The sequence below is a fragment of the Macaca mulatta genome, chromosome 14 (genome assembly GCF_049350105.2).
Source record: "Macaca mulatta isolate MMU2019108-1 chromosome 14, T2T-MMU8v2.0, whole genome shotgun sequence".
Lineage (NCBI taxonomy): Eukaryota > Metazoa > Chordata > Mammalia > Primates > Cercopithecidae > Macaca > Macaca mulatta.
Window position 1 is genome coordinate 108,876,096 of NC_133419.1, and position 19,778 is coordinate 108,895,873.

At 41.5% G+C, this 19,778-nt stretch overlaps 1 protein-coding gene across 1 annotated transcript in view; it reads left to right on the forward strand.

Moving 5' to 3' along the window:
- CUL5 (cullin 5) overlaps positions 1 to 19,778 on the forward strand; it is a 104,837-nt gene that overhangs the window by 23,782 nt on the left and 61,277 nt on the right. The window contains 2 exon segments of the mRNA XM_015115606.3: positions 3,685 to 3,794; positions 17,832 to 17,931. Coding sequence (XP_014971092.1) covers positions 3,685 to 3,794; positions 17,832 to 17,931 — 210 coding nt within the window.

The window sequence follows — 19,778 nt, forward strand, 5'->3', positions numbered from 1 at the left end:
ATGTTTGTTCATTTGCACACCTTTTCCTCGTAGGGAAGAATAAAAGAAGAAAATGAGGGTTACAGGAAAATAATAAAAAGTAGAAAAAGTAATGTGAGGCCAGGCATAGAGTTAGTATACAAAGTATGTGCCACAGGATCGTAATTCTGACTCTGAATTTCCCAGTAGCCAATACTAAGAGGAGAGTGAAGTTACTTACATGATTCATTTAAGTCCATAAGGTAAAAAGAAACTAGTTGTTCAGGAAAGAAGCATAGCTAATACCAGTACTAAGTTTTTAGTGGATATCTCCCATGGGTCCTTATAATAAGAATACAGTGTCTGGGTGCGGTGGCTCACACCTGTAATCCTAGCACTTTGGGAAGCCAGCATGGGTGGATCACCTGAGGTTGAGAGTTTGTGACCAGCCTGATCAACATGGAGAAACCCTGTCTCTACTAAAAATACAAAATTAGCCAGGCGTGGTGGTGCATGCCTGTAAAATTACTTGGGAGGCTGAGGAGGAGAATCGCTTGAACCCGGGAAGCGGAGGTTGCAGTGAGTTTAGATCACGCCACTGCGCTCCAGCCTGGGCAACAAGAGCGAAACTCTGTCTCAAAAAAAAAAAAAAAAAGAATACAGTGTGATAGAAGCAGGCACCTGGAACAAGACAGTGCATTAACTTTCAGAATGAACTATGTTTGCGAATATAAGCAGCATTCGTAAGAGTATGATGTAAATGTGTGGTTCTTAAGCTAGTTTGGGTCATAGTCCATCTAACATTTTTATCATGAATTTGGTAAACATGCAGATTGTGGACCAACTTCAAGAGATTCTGATCCAATAGGCCTGAGGTAGGTTTTAGGAATCTATATGTGTAGTCACCACCTCAGATGATTTTCATGTAGGTTGTTGTCAGATCATACGTTGAGAAACTGTTTCAGTGTTATAATTTCAGGGAGTTTGCATATTCCACACAATCACTATATGCATTTCAGGTTCTTAACCTGAGCAATATCCTCAACAGATTTGTATAATTGAAAAATAATCATGAGTCCAGGCCTAGTGGCTCATGCCTGTAATTCTAGCGCTTTGGAAGGCTGAGGAGGGCGGATCACATGAATCCAGGAGTTCGAGACCAGCCTGGCCAACATGGCGAAACCTCGTCTCTACTAAAAATACCAAAATTAGCCAGGTGTGATGGTGCATGTCTAATCCCAGCTGCTCGGAGGCTGAGGCATCAAAATCACCTGACCTTGGGAGGCAGAGGCTATAGTGAGCCAAGATTATGCCACTGCACTCCAGCCTGGGCAACAGAACGAGACTCTGTCTCAAAAAAAAAAAAAAAAAAAGGACAGTCATGAGTTTCGTAGGGTGTTTGGTGCTGGTGTACTAGAAAATTAGGTTTTACATTTAAGTCTTTAATCCATCTTGAGTTAATTTTTGCATATGGTGTAAGAAAGGTGTCTGGTTTTACTTTTCTGCATATGGCTAGCCAGTTATCCCAGCACCATTTATTGAATAGGGAGTCCTTTCTCCGTTGCTTGTGTCAGGTTTGTTGAAGATCAGTTAGTTGTAGGTGTGTGGTCTTATTTCTGGGCTCTATTCTGTTCCATTGGTCTATGTATATGTTCTTGTATCAGTACCATGCTGTTTCTTGGTTACTGCAGTGCTGTAGTATAAAGACACATGTACACATATGTTCATCACAGTACTATTCATTCTAACAAAGACGTGAAATCACCCCCAATGCCCATCAGTGATAGACTAGATAAAGAAAATGTGGTACATACACACCATGGAATAGTATACAGCCATTAAAAAAAACGAGATCATGTCCTTTGCAGGGACATGGATGGAGCTGGAGGCCATTTTCCTTACCAAACTAATGCAGGAACAGAAGACTAAATACTGCATGTTCTTGCTTATAAGTGGGAGCTAAATGATGAGAACACATGGATACATAGAGGAAACAACACACACTAGGGCCTACCAGAGGGTGAAGGGTGGGAGGAGGGAGAGGATCAGGAAAAATAATCAGTTAATCCTAGGTAATGAAATAATCTGTACAACAAATCCCCATGACACAAGTTTACCTTTGTAACAAACCTGCAAATCCTACACATGTACCCCTAAACTTAAAAGTTAAAAAAAAAAAAAAGAAAATTAATGACTTTTGTTGAAATTTATTGGCCAAAATAAATCAGATGGTCCTAGTTCAGTGGCTCACTCCTATAACCTCAGCATTTTGGGAGACCGAGGTGAGTGCGCACGTGTAGTCCCAGCTACTTGGGAGGCTGAGGCAGGAGAATTGCTTGAGCCGAGGGGGTCAAGGCTACAGTTAGCTATGATCACTCCACTGCACTCCAGCCTGGGTGACAGAGCAAGACCCTGTCTCAAAAACAAACAAAAAACAAATCACATGGTCACACTTAACTTGAAAAGGAGTATTAAACTAATGACTAACACATATGGGGTCTCTCTCTCCCTTTGTTTTTGGTAATGTAATTGATTATTTTTTTCCTAATATTGCCCTAGTTTTACATTCCAGAGATAAACTGTATGATTATGAGGTCTGATTGTTTTGATATGACACTTGTTTGATTTGATAATATTTATTTAGATTTTTGCATCTTTCTTCTCTGGTAAGATTGGCCTAGACTTTCCATTTCTTACGCTTTTCTCAACAGTTCAGTGTCAGGGTTTTTTGTTAGCATTATCAAAGGAGATGGGGATTTTTCTGTTTTCTTTTTCTCCTCAGTTTTCAGAGTTTATATAGATTTCCAATATACTTTTTGGGAGGAGTTTAGGACAACTACAAAAATAGACCATACAGACTCCATATAAGACCACTCTCACTTCTGACACCAACTGTTAGTTTGGGGGATTCCCAAAACCACTCTCAGGTTTGATAATTCATTAGAAAGGCTCATAGCGTTTAGTGAAAGCTGTTGTACCCATAGTTATGATTTGTTATAGGGAAAGGATTTGGATAAGATCAGCCAAAGGAAGAGACTCATAGGGCAGAGTTTAGGAGGGGTCCAAATACAGAGCTTATCTTGCTCTCTTCCCATGTGGTCAGGACACATTTCTCTCCCGGCATCAATGTGTGACAGTATGCATGAGTACCACCAAATAGGGAAGCTTACCCAACCTTTACTGTCGAGTTTTTGTAGAGGTTATTCACATAGGTGTGATTGATTAATTGCTCACAGGGATTTCAGTCTCCATGTTGACTGACCCTATGTGACCCCAGACCCCTATCTCAAGTTACATTGTTCGTCTTTCCGATTGGTCAGCCTCCACCTAGGATTATATAGGTGTGGACAGTCCCCTCCCTGAATTGCGTTATTAGCCTATCCAGTATGACCCAAGGCCTCCCAGACAAAGACACACTTTTTAGACGTAACTTTCTAAGTGTCCAGAGATTATCTACTAGAAGCCAAGAGGAAAGACCAGACTGTCTCTTTGGACAAGGCCAAATTCTTCACTAGACACATTTGTACAATTAATTTTTCTCTTTTATGATTGTCTTCCTGTGATTCCTCAATAACAGATTAAGCCTGTAGGGATTCCATTATGGAAAACTGGTTCATTTAAATTTGAGCCCTTCATTTCTCTAGCTGTCTCATAAAAATTACAGGATACTTTTTATTTAACTGCATTTAAATTAAACTCCCTTTTATCTTTTTTTTCCCCCCCAAGAATAAAGGTTCTCTTCAGTTTGAAGACAAATGGGATTTTATGCGCCCGATTGTTTTGAAGCTTTTACGCCAGGAATCTGTTACAAAACAGCAGTGGTTTGATCTGTTTTCGTAAGTACCCAGTTTGCTAACATAAAGTAAATTTTGGTGATGTCTTTCCATACCCAAATGGAATGTGTAACTCTAGGTTGTTCTGTTTACCTATTAAATAGTATTACTAGTTATGCTGAGGGTCTCCAAAACCTCTCCCAGGTATGATGATTTGCTAGGGGGCTCGCAGGACCAAACATACAATCATACTCACAACTATGAGTCATTACAGTGAAAGGATCCAAAGCAAAATCAGCAAAGGGAAAAGGTACATGGGGTGAAGTGCAGGAAAAAACAAGCACAAGCTTCCAAGAAGAGTCTTTTCCCAGGGGAGTCACACAGGACACACTTAATTTTTCCAGCAGTGATGGACAGCGTGTGATATGTTGTCTACCAGAGAAGCTTATTGGAGACTTGGTACTCAGGGTTTTTATAGGGGTGGTCACATAGGCAGTCTCTTTCAACATGTACCAAAATCAGTGTAAACCATATTGTTTATATAAACAGTTTAAGTACAGTAAGCCACTGTTATTTCAGGAAAGTTTTATTTAAGTGTAGGAAACTGTTGACCATTCAAATTCTCAGATGCCAGCCAAGGGCTCATCTTACAAGCAGGCATTTCTAGGGGATGCAGTCTCGGGTGCTGGTTTAACTTTTTGCCATTGGCCAAATTGTCTTTACAGCAGAATTATGTCAGCATTCCCCCATGTAGCAGGGCAAGACCAACCTGTAGTATTGGTCTCAGTTGCCTCTAACCCTTTTTTTTTTTTTTTGAGATGGAGTCTTGCTCTGTTGCCCAGGCTGGATTGCAGGGGCGCCATCTTGGCTTACTGCAACTTCTGCCTCCCAGGTTCAAGTGATTCTCGTGCCTCCGCGTCCTGAGTAGCTGAGATTACAAGTGTGCGCCACCATGCCTGCCCAATTTTTGTATTTTTAGTAGAGTCAAGGTTTCTCCATGTTGTCCAGGCTAATCTTAAACTCCTGACCTCAGGTGATCTGCCCGCCTTGGCCTCCCAAAGTGCTGGGATTACAGGCATGAGCTACCACGCCTGGCGAGTTATCCCTTTTTAGGGGTCCTGGATTTAGCCAGTTAAACTCCATTAATCATAAAGTTTATCTTAAAAAACCATGTGGCTTTCTCTTTCAGTTCTGTATAGGCCTTTTTTTAACATGGTCAACTCAGGCACAATTGTCAACTCAGGCACAGTATAACTCAGGGCATTAAGTTGAAGCGGACCTGAAAGCCTTCCAGGATTGAGACAGTGCCATGCTAGGGTACATACACTAACAAATATAATCCCAGAGAGCACATGTAGTTCTCCTAGAAACAAAAAGATTAAAATTGTTAAGATACCCCAAGCAAGATATTAGTCAGGTAGTACAGGTTAACAAGGCCCCCCCATGGCCTCCCACCGTGGGACCTTATATTCTGGGGTTCCCAATTCAGTGTAGTTGATTTATAATTCAGTTCAGGCCTTGGTTTCAGATGGACTGCCTGAAGGCAGTTAGTTCCAAACAGGAGGTGTTCTACATGGAAAGTGCAGAAGCTTGAGGCTGTTCTTTGCCATCTCATAGTTGGTGCTGTTAGGTGTGATTGTAAGTTCACCAGTTTGAATTAAAAGGACTCGTGGCAGCTTGGAAAGGCAACCCTGAGAGATTTCCTTTAGGAAAAGGGGGAAAGCTTTCAGGAATAGTTGTGAGAAGCAAAAATCATTAATCTCCTCCTCCTCCACTGTCCCTTCCCAGATGCTAGGTTTTGTTTTTTCTTCCTTATAAAATCAGTGTATCCCTTTCAGTAATGAAAATTTCGTGTCTTCTCCATCATCCAGATCTGCATGAGGGACAAAAGTTTTTTTTACTAAAAACATTTGTATACAACTTAATTAAAAAGACATACAATATTTAGGAAATGGTCAGGATGAAATCCTGGATTTTTAAAACTTTTCAAAATGGGCTTATGTTATCTCCCTTTTGTCCTGATTATGTATCTAGTGGGTAGCCTAGAAAATAGCAGTTCCTTTCTGGGGACAGCTGCATTTAGTAACCAGACTGACTTACTAAGGTGTGTGTGTACCAGGAGGGGTGACAGGAAAGAGAGAAATAGAGTCAGGTTATTAAATCTGTTGCTGCAAACTGCAACCAATCCGGAAAGGCAAACAGAAGTCAATAGCAGTGAGACATCTCAAGAAGGGGTCAAAATCTAATCTGTAAGAAGTGGGCGAAGGGGCTACACTCTTGTGATGTGCCCTCTCCCAACTACAGCTTTTGGTAGGAACCACCAGTTGGGAATACTGTTAGTCTCCATATCAGATATATAAGACCAATCAGCAGCTTCATCTTGGATAGTCCCATCAGAGAATAAGCCTTTTTCTTTGGGTGTCTGTGAGTGGTTGAGGTGGTCCAGCCAGAATCCATGATGTTTTCATGGTTTCTGGCTCCACAAGAGGATATCTTTTAAGTCTTCAGTAATCTTTGGCGGCCAAAGTGGCTTACACCTATAATCCCAGAACTTTGGGAGGCCGAGACAGGATGATCACTTGAGCCCAGGAGTTTAAGACCAGCCTGGGCAACATAGTGAGACCCTGTCTCTTAAAAAAAAAAAAAATTATCTGGGTGTGGTGGCACACGCCTGTAGTCCCATCTAATTGAGAGCTGAGGTGGGAGGATTGCTTGAGTCTTCAGGCAGATTGCTTGCTGCATTGAGGCTGCAGCAAGCTGTGACTGTGCCACTGCACTCCAGGCTGGGTGACAGAGTGAGACCTTGTCTCAAAAAAAAAAAAAAAATTGAGGCAAAGTCCTGTTTATTGAGTATATGCCTGCTTTTGGTTCAGCACAGCTCGTGTTGAGGTTCAAATAGCCTGGTAGCAGTGTCAGGTTTCAGCCTAGCGTCAGATCCAGGTAGTTGAGATCTGTGATTTCAGGATTCCAAAACAGTTAGTGTCTTGTCTTTGGCAGGAGCAAAGCCAAGATACTGCAGGCTCGCAGTCATATTTCAAGTCCAAGTGATCAGCAAGACTATCCTAAGTCCTTTTTACCTTGTCTTAGGATCCAACTTGATCTGCCCAAAAATATGCACATACGGCTGGAAAATCATCAGCTTCTAAGGGTCAGACATCTAATTTTACAAGAATTCAATAACAATGAAAAACTGCATTTAAAATTCCAAAAGTGTATTTCCTTCATCTGGAGATTTCCTTTGTTTTCATGTTGTCTCTCTTTTTCCCCGGGCATCAGTAGTTCAAAAAGTCATAGTAAATATCATCCGTTGTGGAAACTTATTCTGTTCCCGATACTCACAGAGTTTAAATTCCAGTCCCTTCAGCAGAAAAAAGCAAGAAGTTTTGTCTCACTAATTTTTCCTGATTGGGACAGTCCCTTTAGCATTTGTGAAATGACTAGCAGCATATTACATCTTATGTCAGTTTTGATTATACATCTAGATGCAGTAGCTGCAAAGTACAAAGTCATCTCTTAACCCCCCCACCACATTTTTCCCTTATTTTAAATTTATGTATTTATTTATTGAGACGGAGTCTTGCTCTGTTTCCCAGGCTGGATTGCAGTGGCACAATCTCAGCTCACTGCAACCTCCAACTCCCAGATTCAAGTGATACTCCTGCCTTGCCTCTTGAGTAGCTGGGGCTACAGGTACCCACAAGGCTAATTTTTGTCTTTTTAGTAGAGACAGGGTTTCACCATGTTGGCCAGGATAGTCTCGAACTCTTGACCTCAAAGTTACCTGACTACCTCAGCCTCCCAAAGTGTTGGGATTACAGGCGTGAGCCACCATGCCTGGCCATCCTTATTCCTTATTTTAAATTTAATCAACCATCAGCAGTAAATTCAGTGTTTATAAGAGTAACCTTACAGCTGCTGGGAGATCCTGACTGGCATGCAAGGTGTAGGGAGGGACTGCAGCAGTAGCAGCTAGGCTGAAGAGACAGCTGGAGTGGTTCACTCTCCCCACTCCTGTTTCTCCCATAGTTTATCTAAAGCTTTGCTCCAGCACTGGGCTCTGATTTCGCTATTATTTTTTTCCTATTTGGAGGAGAGAGCATACAAACTTTTAACATTTTTGGTCCACCCAAACTCACCTTTGGAAACTTTTGGGCCTCTTCCCACCTGGAGGCAAGAAAAAAAAAATCCAACAGAGACATCATCCAGGCTCTGTTTTTTCCTCCCTTCACTTTAGTAGGCATGGCCAGAAACTGCCAGGGGAATGAGGTAGCCAATTCTGGTGTTAGAGCTATCATTTTCAAATTTTATAGGTAATTTTTACCTGTCACAAAACACAGAAACTCAACTGCTGTTTCATACTATGAATGATTTTATAGCCACTGAAGCAGCAAATGTTTGTCATCCTACTGCTTCTCTCTTCACGAGTCCAACTTCTGACACCAGCTGTGTTGGCAATCCCAAGGTCACCCCTAGGCTCAGTGATTGCCGGGAGTATTCATAGGACTCACTATGTAGTTGTATTCATGGCTATGATTTATTACAGTGAAGGAAGCAAAGCAAAATCAACAAAGAAAAAGTGCATGTGCCAAAGTCCAGGGGAAATGAAATACAAACTTCCAAATGTCTTCTCGCAGAGGAGTCACACAATAAGCTTAATTCCTCCAGCAACTGACAGTGACAACACATATAAAATATTGTCTACCAGGGAAGCTAATTAGAGACTCAGCACCCAAACTTTCTACTGGGGGCTGGTCATGTAAGCAACTTATGCCTGGCACATACCAAAATTTGAGACTGGCAGAAGAAAAGAAAGTGTTCAATGTAAGTCACACTGTGTAAATAGTTTAGGCACGTAAAACGTTCTCATTAAGGAATGATGGGAATCCTCCCAGAAATCCAGATTGCTACATCCTAGCCAAAGGCCAGCCTTGCACATAGGTGTTTCTTAGGCTAGCAGTCTCAGACACACTATTAAAATGCAGTATCAATGAATTATAGATGTGTAATTGCATAAGCTGTACACATTGAGCTATTGTAATCATTTTCTCTCTTTATCACTTAAAATGCTCTGATTTCCTAAATGATATAGAACCTTGTTGCATACTATCAATTAACTTATACTTCTGGCCTTTGGGAAATTAAAGTTCAGTAAGAAACAGCTGAGGCATTTTAAAGTTTTATTACATTCATGTATACATATGTTTTTTGTAAATCATTCAATAGTAAACTATTTTATGAATGATATATTGGGTGTGGTGAGGTTTTTTGTTGTTGTGTTGTTTTTGCCAGTCTGTGTTGATAAGATTTATTATTGAGAATAGTGCTTGTTCTCTGAGTACTCTTAGAAAAGGAGCATAGTTTGATGGTGTTCCCTATTAAAGTGGACTTCAAAGTAGAAATTGTCAATAACCTTATACTTGCTAAGTTAGAGGCCTCAACACATTGTTTTTCTTTTGTTTGTTTGTTTTTTTTTTTTTGAGACGGAGTCTCGCTCTGTCACCCGGGCTGGAGTACAGTGGCTGGATCTCAGCTCACTGCAAGCTCCGCCTCCTGGGTTCAAGCCATTTTCCTGCCTCAGCCTCCCAAGTAGCTGGGACTATAGGCGCCCGCCATCTCGCCCGGCTAGTTTTTTGTATTTTTTAGTAGAGACGGGGTTTCACCGTGTCAGCCAGGATGGTCTTGATCTCCTGACCTCGTGATCCGCCCGTCTCGGCCTCCCAAAGTGCTGGGATTACAGGCTTGAGCCACCGCGCCCGGCCTAACACATTGTTTTTAAAGATCTTTTGGCCGGGTGTGGTGGCTCACACCTGTAATCCCAGCACTTTGGGAGGCCGAGGTGGGTAGATAACCTGTGGTCAGGAGTTCCAGACCAGCCTGGCCAACATGTCTACTAAAAATACAAAAATTACCTGAGTGTGGTGGTGGGCCCCAGTAATCCCAGCTCCTCGGGAGGCTGAGGCAGGAGAATCACTTGGACCCGGGAGGCGGAGGTTGCAGTGAGCCAAGATTGTGCCATTCCACTCCAGCCTGGGAAACAAGAGCAAAACTCCATCTCACACACACACAAAAAAAAGTTCTTTCATCTCCTTGGAGTACCTAAAGCAGTTCAATATATAGTCCTTTTAGGTAAAGGGATTCCTGTTTATCACCAAGACTGACAATAATTAACACCCTTGTAAATTTTAGCCCTATTTAGATCATGTTAATCATTAACATTTAGGTTTAATGATTATATCTTTCTAAATCTCAGTTACTAAATAATGTATTGATGTTAACGTACATTGACTATCTGAGATTTTCCCCCCTTTTCTCATGATCTATATTCTTTCTCAATTGAAGTACTCTTGGTATTTTGGGTGGTATAAGAGATTGTTCTGCATATTGTACAATATCACTTTCATCCTTCTCTCTTTTTTTTTTTCTTTTTTTAAAATTGAGATAGAGTTTCATTCTTGTTGCCCAGGCTGGAATGCAATGGTACGATCTTGGCTCACTGCAACCTCTGCCTCCCAAGTTCAAGCAATTCTCCTGTCTCAGCCTCCCAAGTAGCTGGGATTACAGGCATGCGCCACCACACCTGGCAAATTTTTTGTGTTTAGTAGAGATGGAATTTTGTCATGTTGGTCAGACTGGTCTTGAACTGCCGACCTCAGGTGATCCACCCACCTTGGCCTCCCAAAGTGCTGGGATTATAGGTGTGAGCCACTGCGCCCAGCCTGTCCATGCTTATCAACTCCAGTCATGAACACTCCTTCTGTGTCTTTCTCCCCACCCTGCATTATAAAAACAAAAATTCTCATGTTTCCAGATACCCTTCTAGGGGAATAATACCTTCCTCAATTGAGAACTGCTGCTCTAGATTCATGTACAATTTTAGCCATTTTTAAGTGTACAATTCAGTGGCATTAATTGTATTCACAATGTTACGCAAACATCAACACAGTCCATTCCCCAAACCTCTTCATCATCTGAAACAGAAGCTTTGTACCCATTAAACAATAATTCCTCATTCTTCCTCCCCCCAGCTCCATTTTACTTTCCATCTATGAATTTGCTTATCTAGGTAACTCACATAAATGTCACATAAATGGAATCATACAGTATTTGTCCTTTTAAAAGGCATACTGTTTTTTAATGGGCTTGGTTATTCAGTTCAGGTTTAATGTTATGACTGATATTCCTGCTTTTATTGCTTCTATAACTTTTTATCATGGATCTGATGTTGTTGTTTCTTCATTTTCCTTTCTTTGTTTTTATTAATTTTAAAGTTTATTTCATTAGTGGTTGCCTTCATGTTTCTTGCTCTTAGTTAGAAGCATGTGATAGTCCTCCTACTTGGAAACAAAATACATGCCATTTTACCACACCAAGGTCACACTATTTCTTCTTATCTTCTACACAAGGAAGTCAAAACGTGTGGAATAGTTTTTACTTCTTGCTTCTTTTCCTGTCACTTCTGTCTGCCTCCTTAAGACTTGAGAAGCTTCTATTTCTTCTCTCTCCTATTTCCCAACTCCTAGATTTTTCTAGTATAGTTAAATTTTTAAAAAGATTTACCTTATATCATGTTCCCTTTTAAAAGCACTTTGGGGCTGGGTGTGATGGCTCATGTTTGTAATCCCAACACTTTGGGAGGTCGAGACTGGAGGATTGCTTGAGGCCAGAGTTCGAGACCAGCCTGAGAAACAGCGAGATTCTATCTCTACAAAAAATTAGCCAAGGCTGAGTGTAGTGGCTCATGCCTGTAATCCCAGCACTTTGGGAGGTGAAGGCAGGTGATCACCTGAGGTCAGGAGTTCGATACCACCCTGGTCAACATGGCGAAACCCCGTCTTTACTAAAAATACAAAAATTGGCTGGGTGTGGTGTTGCACAACTGTGATCCCAGCTACTTGGCCGGCTGAGGCACGAGAATTGCTTGAACTTGGGAAGCGGAGGTTGCAGTGAGCTGCGATTGTGCCACTGCACTCCAGCCTGGCTGACAGAGTGAGACTCCGTCTCAAAAAAATACAAAAATTAGCCAGTCATGGTGGCACATGCCTGTAGTCCCAGCTACTCAGGAGGCTGAGGCAGAAGGATCCTTGAGCACAGGAGTTTTAAGTTATGATGAGCTGATCATGCCACTGCACTCCAGGCAGGGTGACAGGGAGAGACCCTGTCTCAACAAAGAAAAGTACGTTGAGAACATTCTTCCCTGGGATAGCAATGCAGAGAAGTAACTGGCAATTGAGAAAAGAGAACTGGAGAACATGTACCAAATCCCTTCTAAGTTTGACTCTTCTTTGGATAAGATTTCTAGGGAACTATCTAACTCCACCCCCTTTACCACACCATTCCCTGTTGTCCTATGAGACTCAAGTCCTGTTTGAACCTTTCTGACATATATGCAGAAGAGATTTGAGTACGGCAGGGTTACAAAGGTAGGTTTGTTTTAGGGATGCACAGGTCTCCTCTGATGGGTGACTTTGGCTCCAGAATTCTTCAACAGCCTTACCAACCTTTCTTAGAACTACACTGATTTTTACTGTTCAAACTTCCTTTCTTATCTCCTCTACAGGGATCAGACCTACACCCAGCTTTCTCTAGCCCATTTTCCATTTTCCTTCACAGGTGTTCCCTTAGTAGATCTCTTACGTTGATAATCTCATCAGCTTCTTCATCTTTTTTTTTTTTTTTCTTTTGTATTTTTTGAGACGGAATCTCTGTCGCCCAGGCTGGAGTGCAGTGGCACGATCTCGGCTCATCGCAACCTCTGCCTCCCGGGCTCAAGCGTTTCTCCTGCCTCAGCTTCCCAAGTATCTGGGATTATAGGCACCCACCACCGCGCTGGTTAAATTTTGTATTTTTAGTAGAGACGGGGTTTCACTGTGTTATCCAGGCTGGTCGCGAACTCCTGACCTCAGGTGATCCACCCGCCTTGGCCTCCCAAAGTGCTGGAATTATAGGCGTGAGCCACCGTGCCAGGCCCCATCAGCTTCTTAAAAGGCTCAGCTTCCCAAATGCTGGGATTACAGGCGTGAGCCACCATGCCCACACCTGGCCTGGTGTGTTTTTTTTTTTTTTAAGACAAAGTTTTGCTTTTGTTGCCTAGGTTGGAGTGCAGTGGCGTGATCTCGGCTCACTGCAACCTCCGCCTCCTGGGTTCAAACGATTCTCCTGCCTCAGCCTCCCAAGTAGCTGGGATTACAGGCGCCTGCCGCCACGCCTGGCTAATTTTTTGTATTTTTAGTGGAGACGGAGTTTCATCATGTTGGCCAGGCTGGTCTTGAACTCCTGACCTCAGGTGATCCACCTGCCTTGGCCTCCCAAAGTTCTGGGATTATAGACGTGAGCCACTGCGCCAGGCCCCGTCAGCTTCTTTTTTTTTTTTTTTTTTTTTTTTTTGAGACGGAGTCTGGCTCTGTCACCCAGGCTGGAGTGCAGTGGCGCGATCTCGGCTCACTGCAAGCTCCGCCTCCCGGGTTTACGCCATTCTCCTGCCTCAGCCTCCCGAGTAGCTGGGAGTACAGGCGCCCGCCACCTCGCCCGGCTAGTTTTTTGTATTTTTTAGTAGAGACGGGGTTTCACCGTGTTAGCCAGGATGGTCTCGATCTCCTGACCTCGTGATCCGCCCGTCTCGGCCTCCCAAAGTGCTGGGATTACAGGCTTGAGCCACCGCGCCCGGCCGTCAGCTTCTTAAAAGGCTTCTTAAACTAACACGAGTCAATGTGGAGTGTCTGGCACGTAGTAAGCTGTTAATACATGTTAGTTTTGGTATAGTAAACTAAATAAAAGATGATGGTGACTCTCATTATGGTAATGGGAGGGAAATGTCCATATTAGAGAGACATTTGCATGATGGATATAATAGGACTATGATTGAATATAAGGGATAAAAGGGGGTTGGGTTGCTCAATTTCTTATCACTTATCACTTCGCATTTCACTTTACAGGGTAGCCACACTGATGTGCTTATAGTTCACTGCAGTTACCATAGTCATCCACAATTCTTTTTTTTTTTTTTTTTTTTTTGAGACAGAGTCTTGCTCTGTTGCCTGGGCTGCAGTGCAGTGGCACAATCTCGGCTCACTACAACCTCCATCTCCTGGGTTCAAGCAATTCTCATGCCTCAGCCTCCCAAATAGCTGGGACTACAGGTGTGCACCACCACACCAGGCTAATTTTTGTATTTTTTTTTAGTAGAGATGGGGTTTCACCATGTTGTCTAGGCTGGTCCTGAACACCTGGCCTCAAGTGATCCACCAACTTTGGCATCCCTTAGAGCTGGGATTACAAGTGTGAGCCACCACACCTGGCCCACAATTCTTTATACTGTCGTTTATTTCATAAAATATCCTCTCTTCTATCTTTGTACACCTTTGCCTGGCAAAGTCCTATTTTTGGAGATTAAGCTCAGGAACCAACTATTCCAGAAAGCCTTTCTTTCTCTGCCTCTCACTCACCCTTACCCTGTCCCTGAGTTCCTAAACCATCTTTTGTTTATATGCATAAAATAGTTATAACATACTAAGTTATAGTCAATCAATTTTCTATCAGTTTCTTTTTTTTTTCTTTTTTGAGACAGAGTCTTGCCCTGTTGGCCAGGCTGGAGTGCAGAGGTGCAATCTTGGCTCACTGCAACCTCTGCTTCCTGGGTTCAAGCAATTCCCTTGCCTCAGCCTCCCAAGTAGCTGGGACTACAGGCGCGCACCATCACGCCTGGCTAACTTTTGTATTTTTAGTAGAGATGGGATTTCACCATGTTGGCCAGGCTGGTTGCAAACTCCTGGCCTCAAGTGATCTGTGCACCTTGGCCTCCCAAAGTGCTAGGGTTAAAGGCATGAGCCACCATGCCCGACCTATTTCTTTAAAAAAAAAATTGTTTTTAGAGGCAGAGCATTACTCTGTCGCTCAGGCTGGAGTGCAGTGGCACAATCGTAGCTCACTGTAACCTTGAACTTCTGAGTTCAGGTGATCTTCCCTCATCAGCCTCCTGAAAAGCTAGGACTACAGGCATGTGCCACCATGCGCAACTAATTATTTTATTTTATTTTTGTATAGATGAGGTCTTGCCATGCAGCCTAGGCTGGTCTTGAACTTCTGGCCTCAAATGATCCTCCTGCCTTGCCCTCCAAGAGTGCTGGGATTACAGGCATGAACCAATATGCCCGGCCAGTCTCTTCTTTTAGACTCTAGATTCCTTTAGTCATTAGGTGAGACTGATTAGGTATGCAGGAGTCATTTAATCATTTTGTAATTTATTCTAAGAGTGTTGGGCAACCATTAGAGGATTTAAGTATAGGGTAATATGATGTGACTTGAGTTTTGTAAAGATCACTTTAGCTTCTTGTTTAATAGATTGGAGAGTTTCAAGAGTAGATTTGGTTTCGTGTGAGTTCTGGAGCCTGATTTCCTGGCTCCACCATATACTGTGTAATCTAGGATTGTTTTCCTTCAGTTTCCCCATCTGTAAAATAAGGATAAAATAGGAGTACTTAAGACTTGCTATGAAGATGAAGTAGGTTAAAATAATTTAGAATAGTATATGACTGGTGCCTCACGCCTGTAATCCAGCACTTTGGGAGGCCAAGGCAGGTGGATCACCTGAGGTCAGGAGTTCGACACCAGCCTGACCAACATGGTAAAAGTCCATCTCTACTAAAAATACAAAAATTAGCCGGTGTCGCATGCTTGTAATCCCAGCTACTTTGGAGGCTGAGGCCCGAGAATCGCTTGAACCCAGCAGGCGGAGGTTGCAGTGAGCCAAGATCACGCCATTGCTCTTCAGCCTGGGCAACAAGAGCGAAACTCCATCTCAAAATAAACAAACAAACAAACAAATAAATAAATGAATTAATGAATGAATGAGTGAATAATATCTGGCACATAATAAGTAGTCAGGTGTTACCTTTTATATTGTTATTTAACAAATATTTGTGTGCTTATAGCATCCTAGGCACTGGACCAGATACCATTATCAAGCTGAATTGAACAAGTGAAAAAAGCATTCGAAGTAATATGGAGACAAAACTTTGGGCTCTAATAATGTCTCTAAAAATTGGAATATAGGCCAAGCCCAGTGGTTCATGCCTATATCCTGGCCCTTTGGGAGGCTGAGGTGGCAGGATTGTTTGAGTTCAGGAGTTCGTGATCAGTCCAGACAACGTAGGGAGACCGTGTCTCTACAAAAAATAAAAAATTAGCCAGGCATGGTGGCACACACCTGTGGTCCCAGCTGGTTGGGAGGCTGAGGCAGGGTTGAGCCCAGGAGGTTGAGGCTGCAGTGAGCTGTGTTCATGCTACTACACCTCAGACTGGGCAACAGAGTGAGACACTATCTCAAAAAAAAAAAAAAAAAGAACAGAATAGTTAGAATATAAAACAATTTGATTATTGACATGTTATAATTCTGGAGATGCTTTATTTGGATTTCTTTGACTTTTTTTTAATGGTAGAGGCTCCATTATGAATTGAATGAATCAGTGGGGAACATTTTTTGAATGAATGATTCTTCATTGTGACCCTGTCCTTTTGTTGTAAGTTTCTCTGATTTACAGTGTGGTAATTTCACTTACAACTTGGTAATTTTTTTACTTTTTTTTTAAATTTTAATTAATTTATTTTTTTTTTGTGACACAGTTTCACTCTGTCGCCCAGGCTGGAGTTCAGTGGTGCCATCTTGGCTCACTGCAACCTCTGCCTCGTGGGTTCAAGTGATTCTCATGCCTCAGCCTCCCAAGTAGCTGGGATTACAGGTGTGCACCACCATGCCTGGCTAATTTTTGTATTATTAGTAGAGATGGGGGTTTCACCATGTTGGCCAGGCTGGTCTTGAACTCCTGACCTCAAGTGATCTGCCTACCTCAGCCTCCCCAAGTGCTTGGATTACAGGCTTGAGCCACCACACCTGGCCTACAACTAGGTTATGAGAAATTTTCTGAACATGCTGTACTAGTATTAAATATATTTCTATAATGAAGGACCTTTTTGTAAACTATGTCAGCTTTGTAAGTTCTGAGTTTTTGTATATCAGTTTATGATAACTTTTGTTTTTGTTTTTTTTGTTTAAAGGAGAAACAGTAATTGATGTGTAAATGGGTAATACATAGGGAAGCTAGGAGATTTGCTTTATTGTGATTTAAGTGACTAATACTTTTAAAAAGACAAAATAGGCCCACATTCCCACCATCCCACCATTTTGGGAGGCTGAGGCAGGAGAATTGCTTGAGGATTTGAGTTCAAGCCCAGACTGGGCAACATAGCAAAACCCCATCTCTATCAAAAATTAGAAAAACTAGACAGGTGCGTGCTTGTAATCCCAGCTACTCAGGAGGCTGAGGCGGGGGTATCCCTTGAGCATAGGAGTTTGAGACTGCAGTGAGCTATGGTTGTGGCACTGCACTCCAGCCTGGGTGACAGAGTATATAACAAGGCTGGGCATGGTGGCTCACACTTTTAATTCCAGCACTTTGGAGACTGAGGCAGGAGGATCCCTTGAAACCAGGAGTTCAAGACCAGCCTGGACAACATAGCAAGACTGTCTCTACAAAAAAATTTTTAAAAAATTAGGCATGGTGGCATGCTCCTATAGTCCCAGCTCTTGGGAGCCTTAGGTGGGAGGATCTCCTCAACCCAGGAGGTCAAGGCTACAGTGAGCCATGATCGTGCCACTGCACACTAGCCTGGGCAACAGAGTAAGACCCTGTCTCTAAAAAATAAAAATTAAAAAAATTTTTAAAATAATTGAAATAAAAGGACAAAATAGTATACAACTATCGTGTTAAAGAATTAAAAGGATTTGTAGTTGTTTTTGCACAGGAAAATATTACTAGCAGTTAACTTTGGGCAGTGACATTGGGAGATGGAGACATGCTTTCATAAGTAAATTTTATGTGGTAAGTAGCAGAGAATTAAAGAGGAAAACAATGGCAAAAGAAAATAAAAATAGAAACACATGTATATATTAGGCAATTTACAAACGTGCTTGGTTTATATGAATGAATTCAGACAATATTAGCTTGGTTCTAATATGGTCCGTGGAAACTGTACTGAAATAGAATTTAAGATGTTTTGTTCAGTTCTTGTTTTGTCATTGTTTGTTTACTTGCTTTATATTCACAGGGATGTGCATGCAGTCTGTCTTTGGGATGATAAAGGCCCAGCAAAAATTCATCAGGCTTTAAAAGAAGATATTCTTGAGTTTATTAAGCAAGCACAGGCAGTAAGTTCTACGTGCTTATTTTAGACTTGTTTTAAAACTTCTCAGATAATATCATATTTTATAATTTTGAAAGTAGAACTTCTTGAAGTAATTTAAAAATATTGCATTGACTTTTGACACATTTGTTAAATAAATTTATTAAAGAAATGATCGTCATTAGTTGGATTATTTTTTTCCCACAGTGATACTTCTGTCAAGAGAGTACATATTATATTTAATTAAAAGATGCTATAGCGAATTCAATTTTTTATTTTTTTAGAAGTCCCCACCATCATTATTTTTTGGCTACACATCAGTCCACACAAATCTGTTTTTTTCCTCTCATTACTAATACCTCTTCTCAAGTTGACAGTAATTTCAATTCCAGATCCTTCTCCAGTTGTAAATTCTTTAGACGGTCCTTTGTATTGCTAGTGCTGAGGCAAAATTCAGCACTCTTGTATTGCTATTATGTATAAATGGCTAATAATATCAAAAGGAAGACAAAGCTCATTGAGGCATTAGATCAGTTATTCAAGAGTTAGTGTTTTGTTTTGTTTTTTTGACACCTTGTAATGTTTCAAATCAGCCACAGTCTTTCTTATGAATAAATCCCTTACCTTTTTGAGGAGGACCCTAAGGACATGAGATTATTTTCCTTTCTATAACATGAGGTGTGGGGCAGGGCACAGTAGCTCAGGACTGTAATCCCAGCACTTTGGGAGGCTGAGGCAGGGAAATCGCTTGAGTTGAAGAGTTTGAGACCAGCCTGGGAAACGTAGTGAGACCTCGTCTCTATACAAAATAAAAAATTACCCAAGCATGATGATGCACACCTGTGGTTGCAGCCACTCTGGAGGCTGAGGCAGGAGAATTGCGTGAACCCAGAAGGGTGAGGCTGAAAAAGAAAAAAAAAGTCTGATCTGATGGCTAGAAGTCCAGGCTAGAATTTCTTATTCTTTAGTTGGATCATTCCATTAATGTCTTGTACAACATTAGTAAAAGTTGTTTGTTAAATTGTGTTATTAAATACTAAAAGGTGCTTAGCAGCTGAAAATTAAAAATGAGTTTTTTCTATATATGACTTAAGATACTGAAATCGCCGGGCGCGGTGGCTCAAGCCTGTAATCCCAGCACTTTGGGAGGCCGAGACGGGCGGATCACGAGGTCAGGAGATCGAGACCATCCTGGCTAACCCGGTGAAACGCCGTCTCTACTAAAAAATACAAAAAACTAGCCTGGCGAGGCGGCGGGCGCCTGTAGTCCCAGCTACTTGGGAGGCTGAGGCAGGAGAATGGCATGAACCTGGGAGGCGGAGCTTGCAGTGAGCTGAGATCCGGCCACTGTACTCCAGCCTGGGTGACAAAGCGAGACTCCATCTCAAAAAAAAAAAAAAAGATACTGAAATCAAGTATATGATTGGCATATATTTTAATTTTGCTAGTAGCTACTACCATGATGGAGTAAGACTAATGTATTGGATATTACTTAAGAAATTAAGTGTTTTATTGATAATTTCTTGACAAATTTTTTAAATTGTAGTTTTATAGGAAGTTACCTTTTAATGAAAATAAATTCTATTTTCAAGCACTTAGAAAATTAAATGTTTCAGTGTCACAATTTAAAACTATTTTCTTAGAACTAATTTAGAGATACAGTTTCTACTTGCATTGGGAAATGTACAATGTTTTCTTTTTATTGATAAAGATAAATTATGTTTATTTCAGATCGATAGAGCTTTATTCTTCAGTGTCTGGAAATAAACTTATAAAGAATTACCTTAGATGTTATTAACAGATGTTAAAAAATATACTGAACACTGGCAAAAAAAAGTAGGGAAGGGTTTCACTGTAACATGACTGAATAAA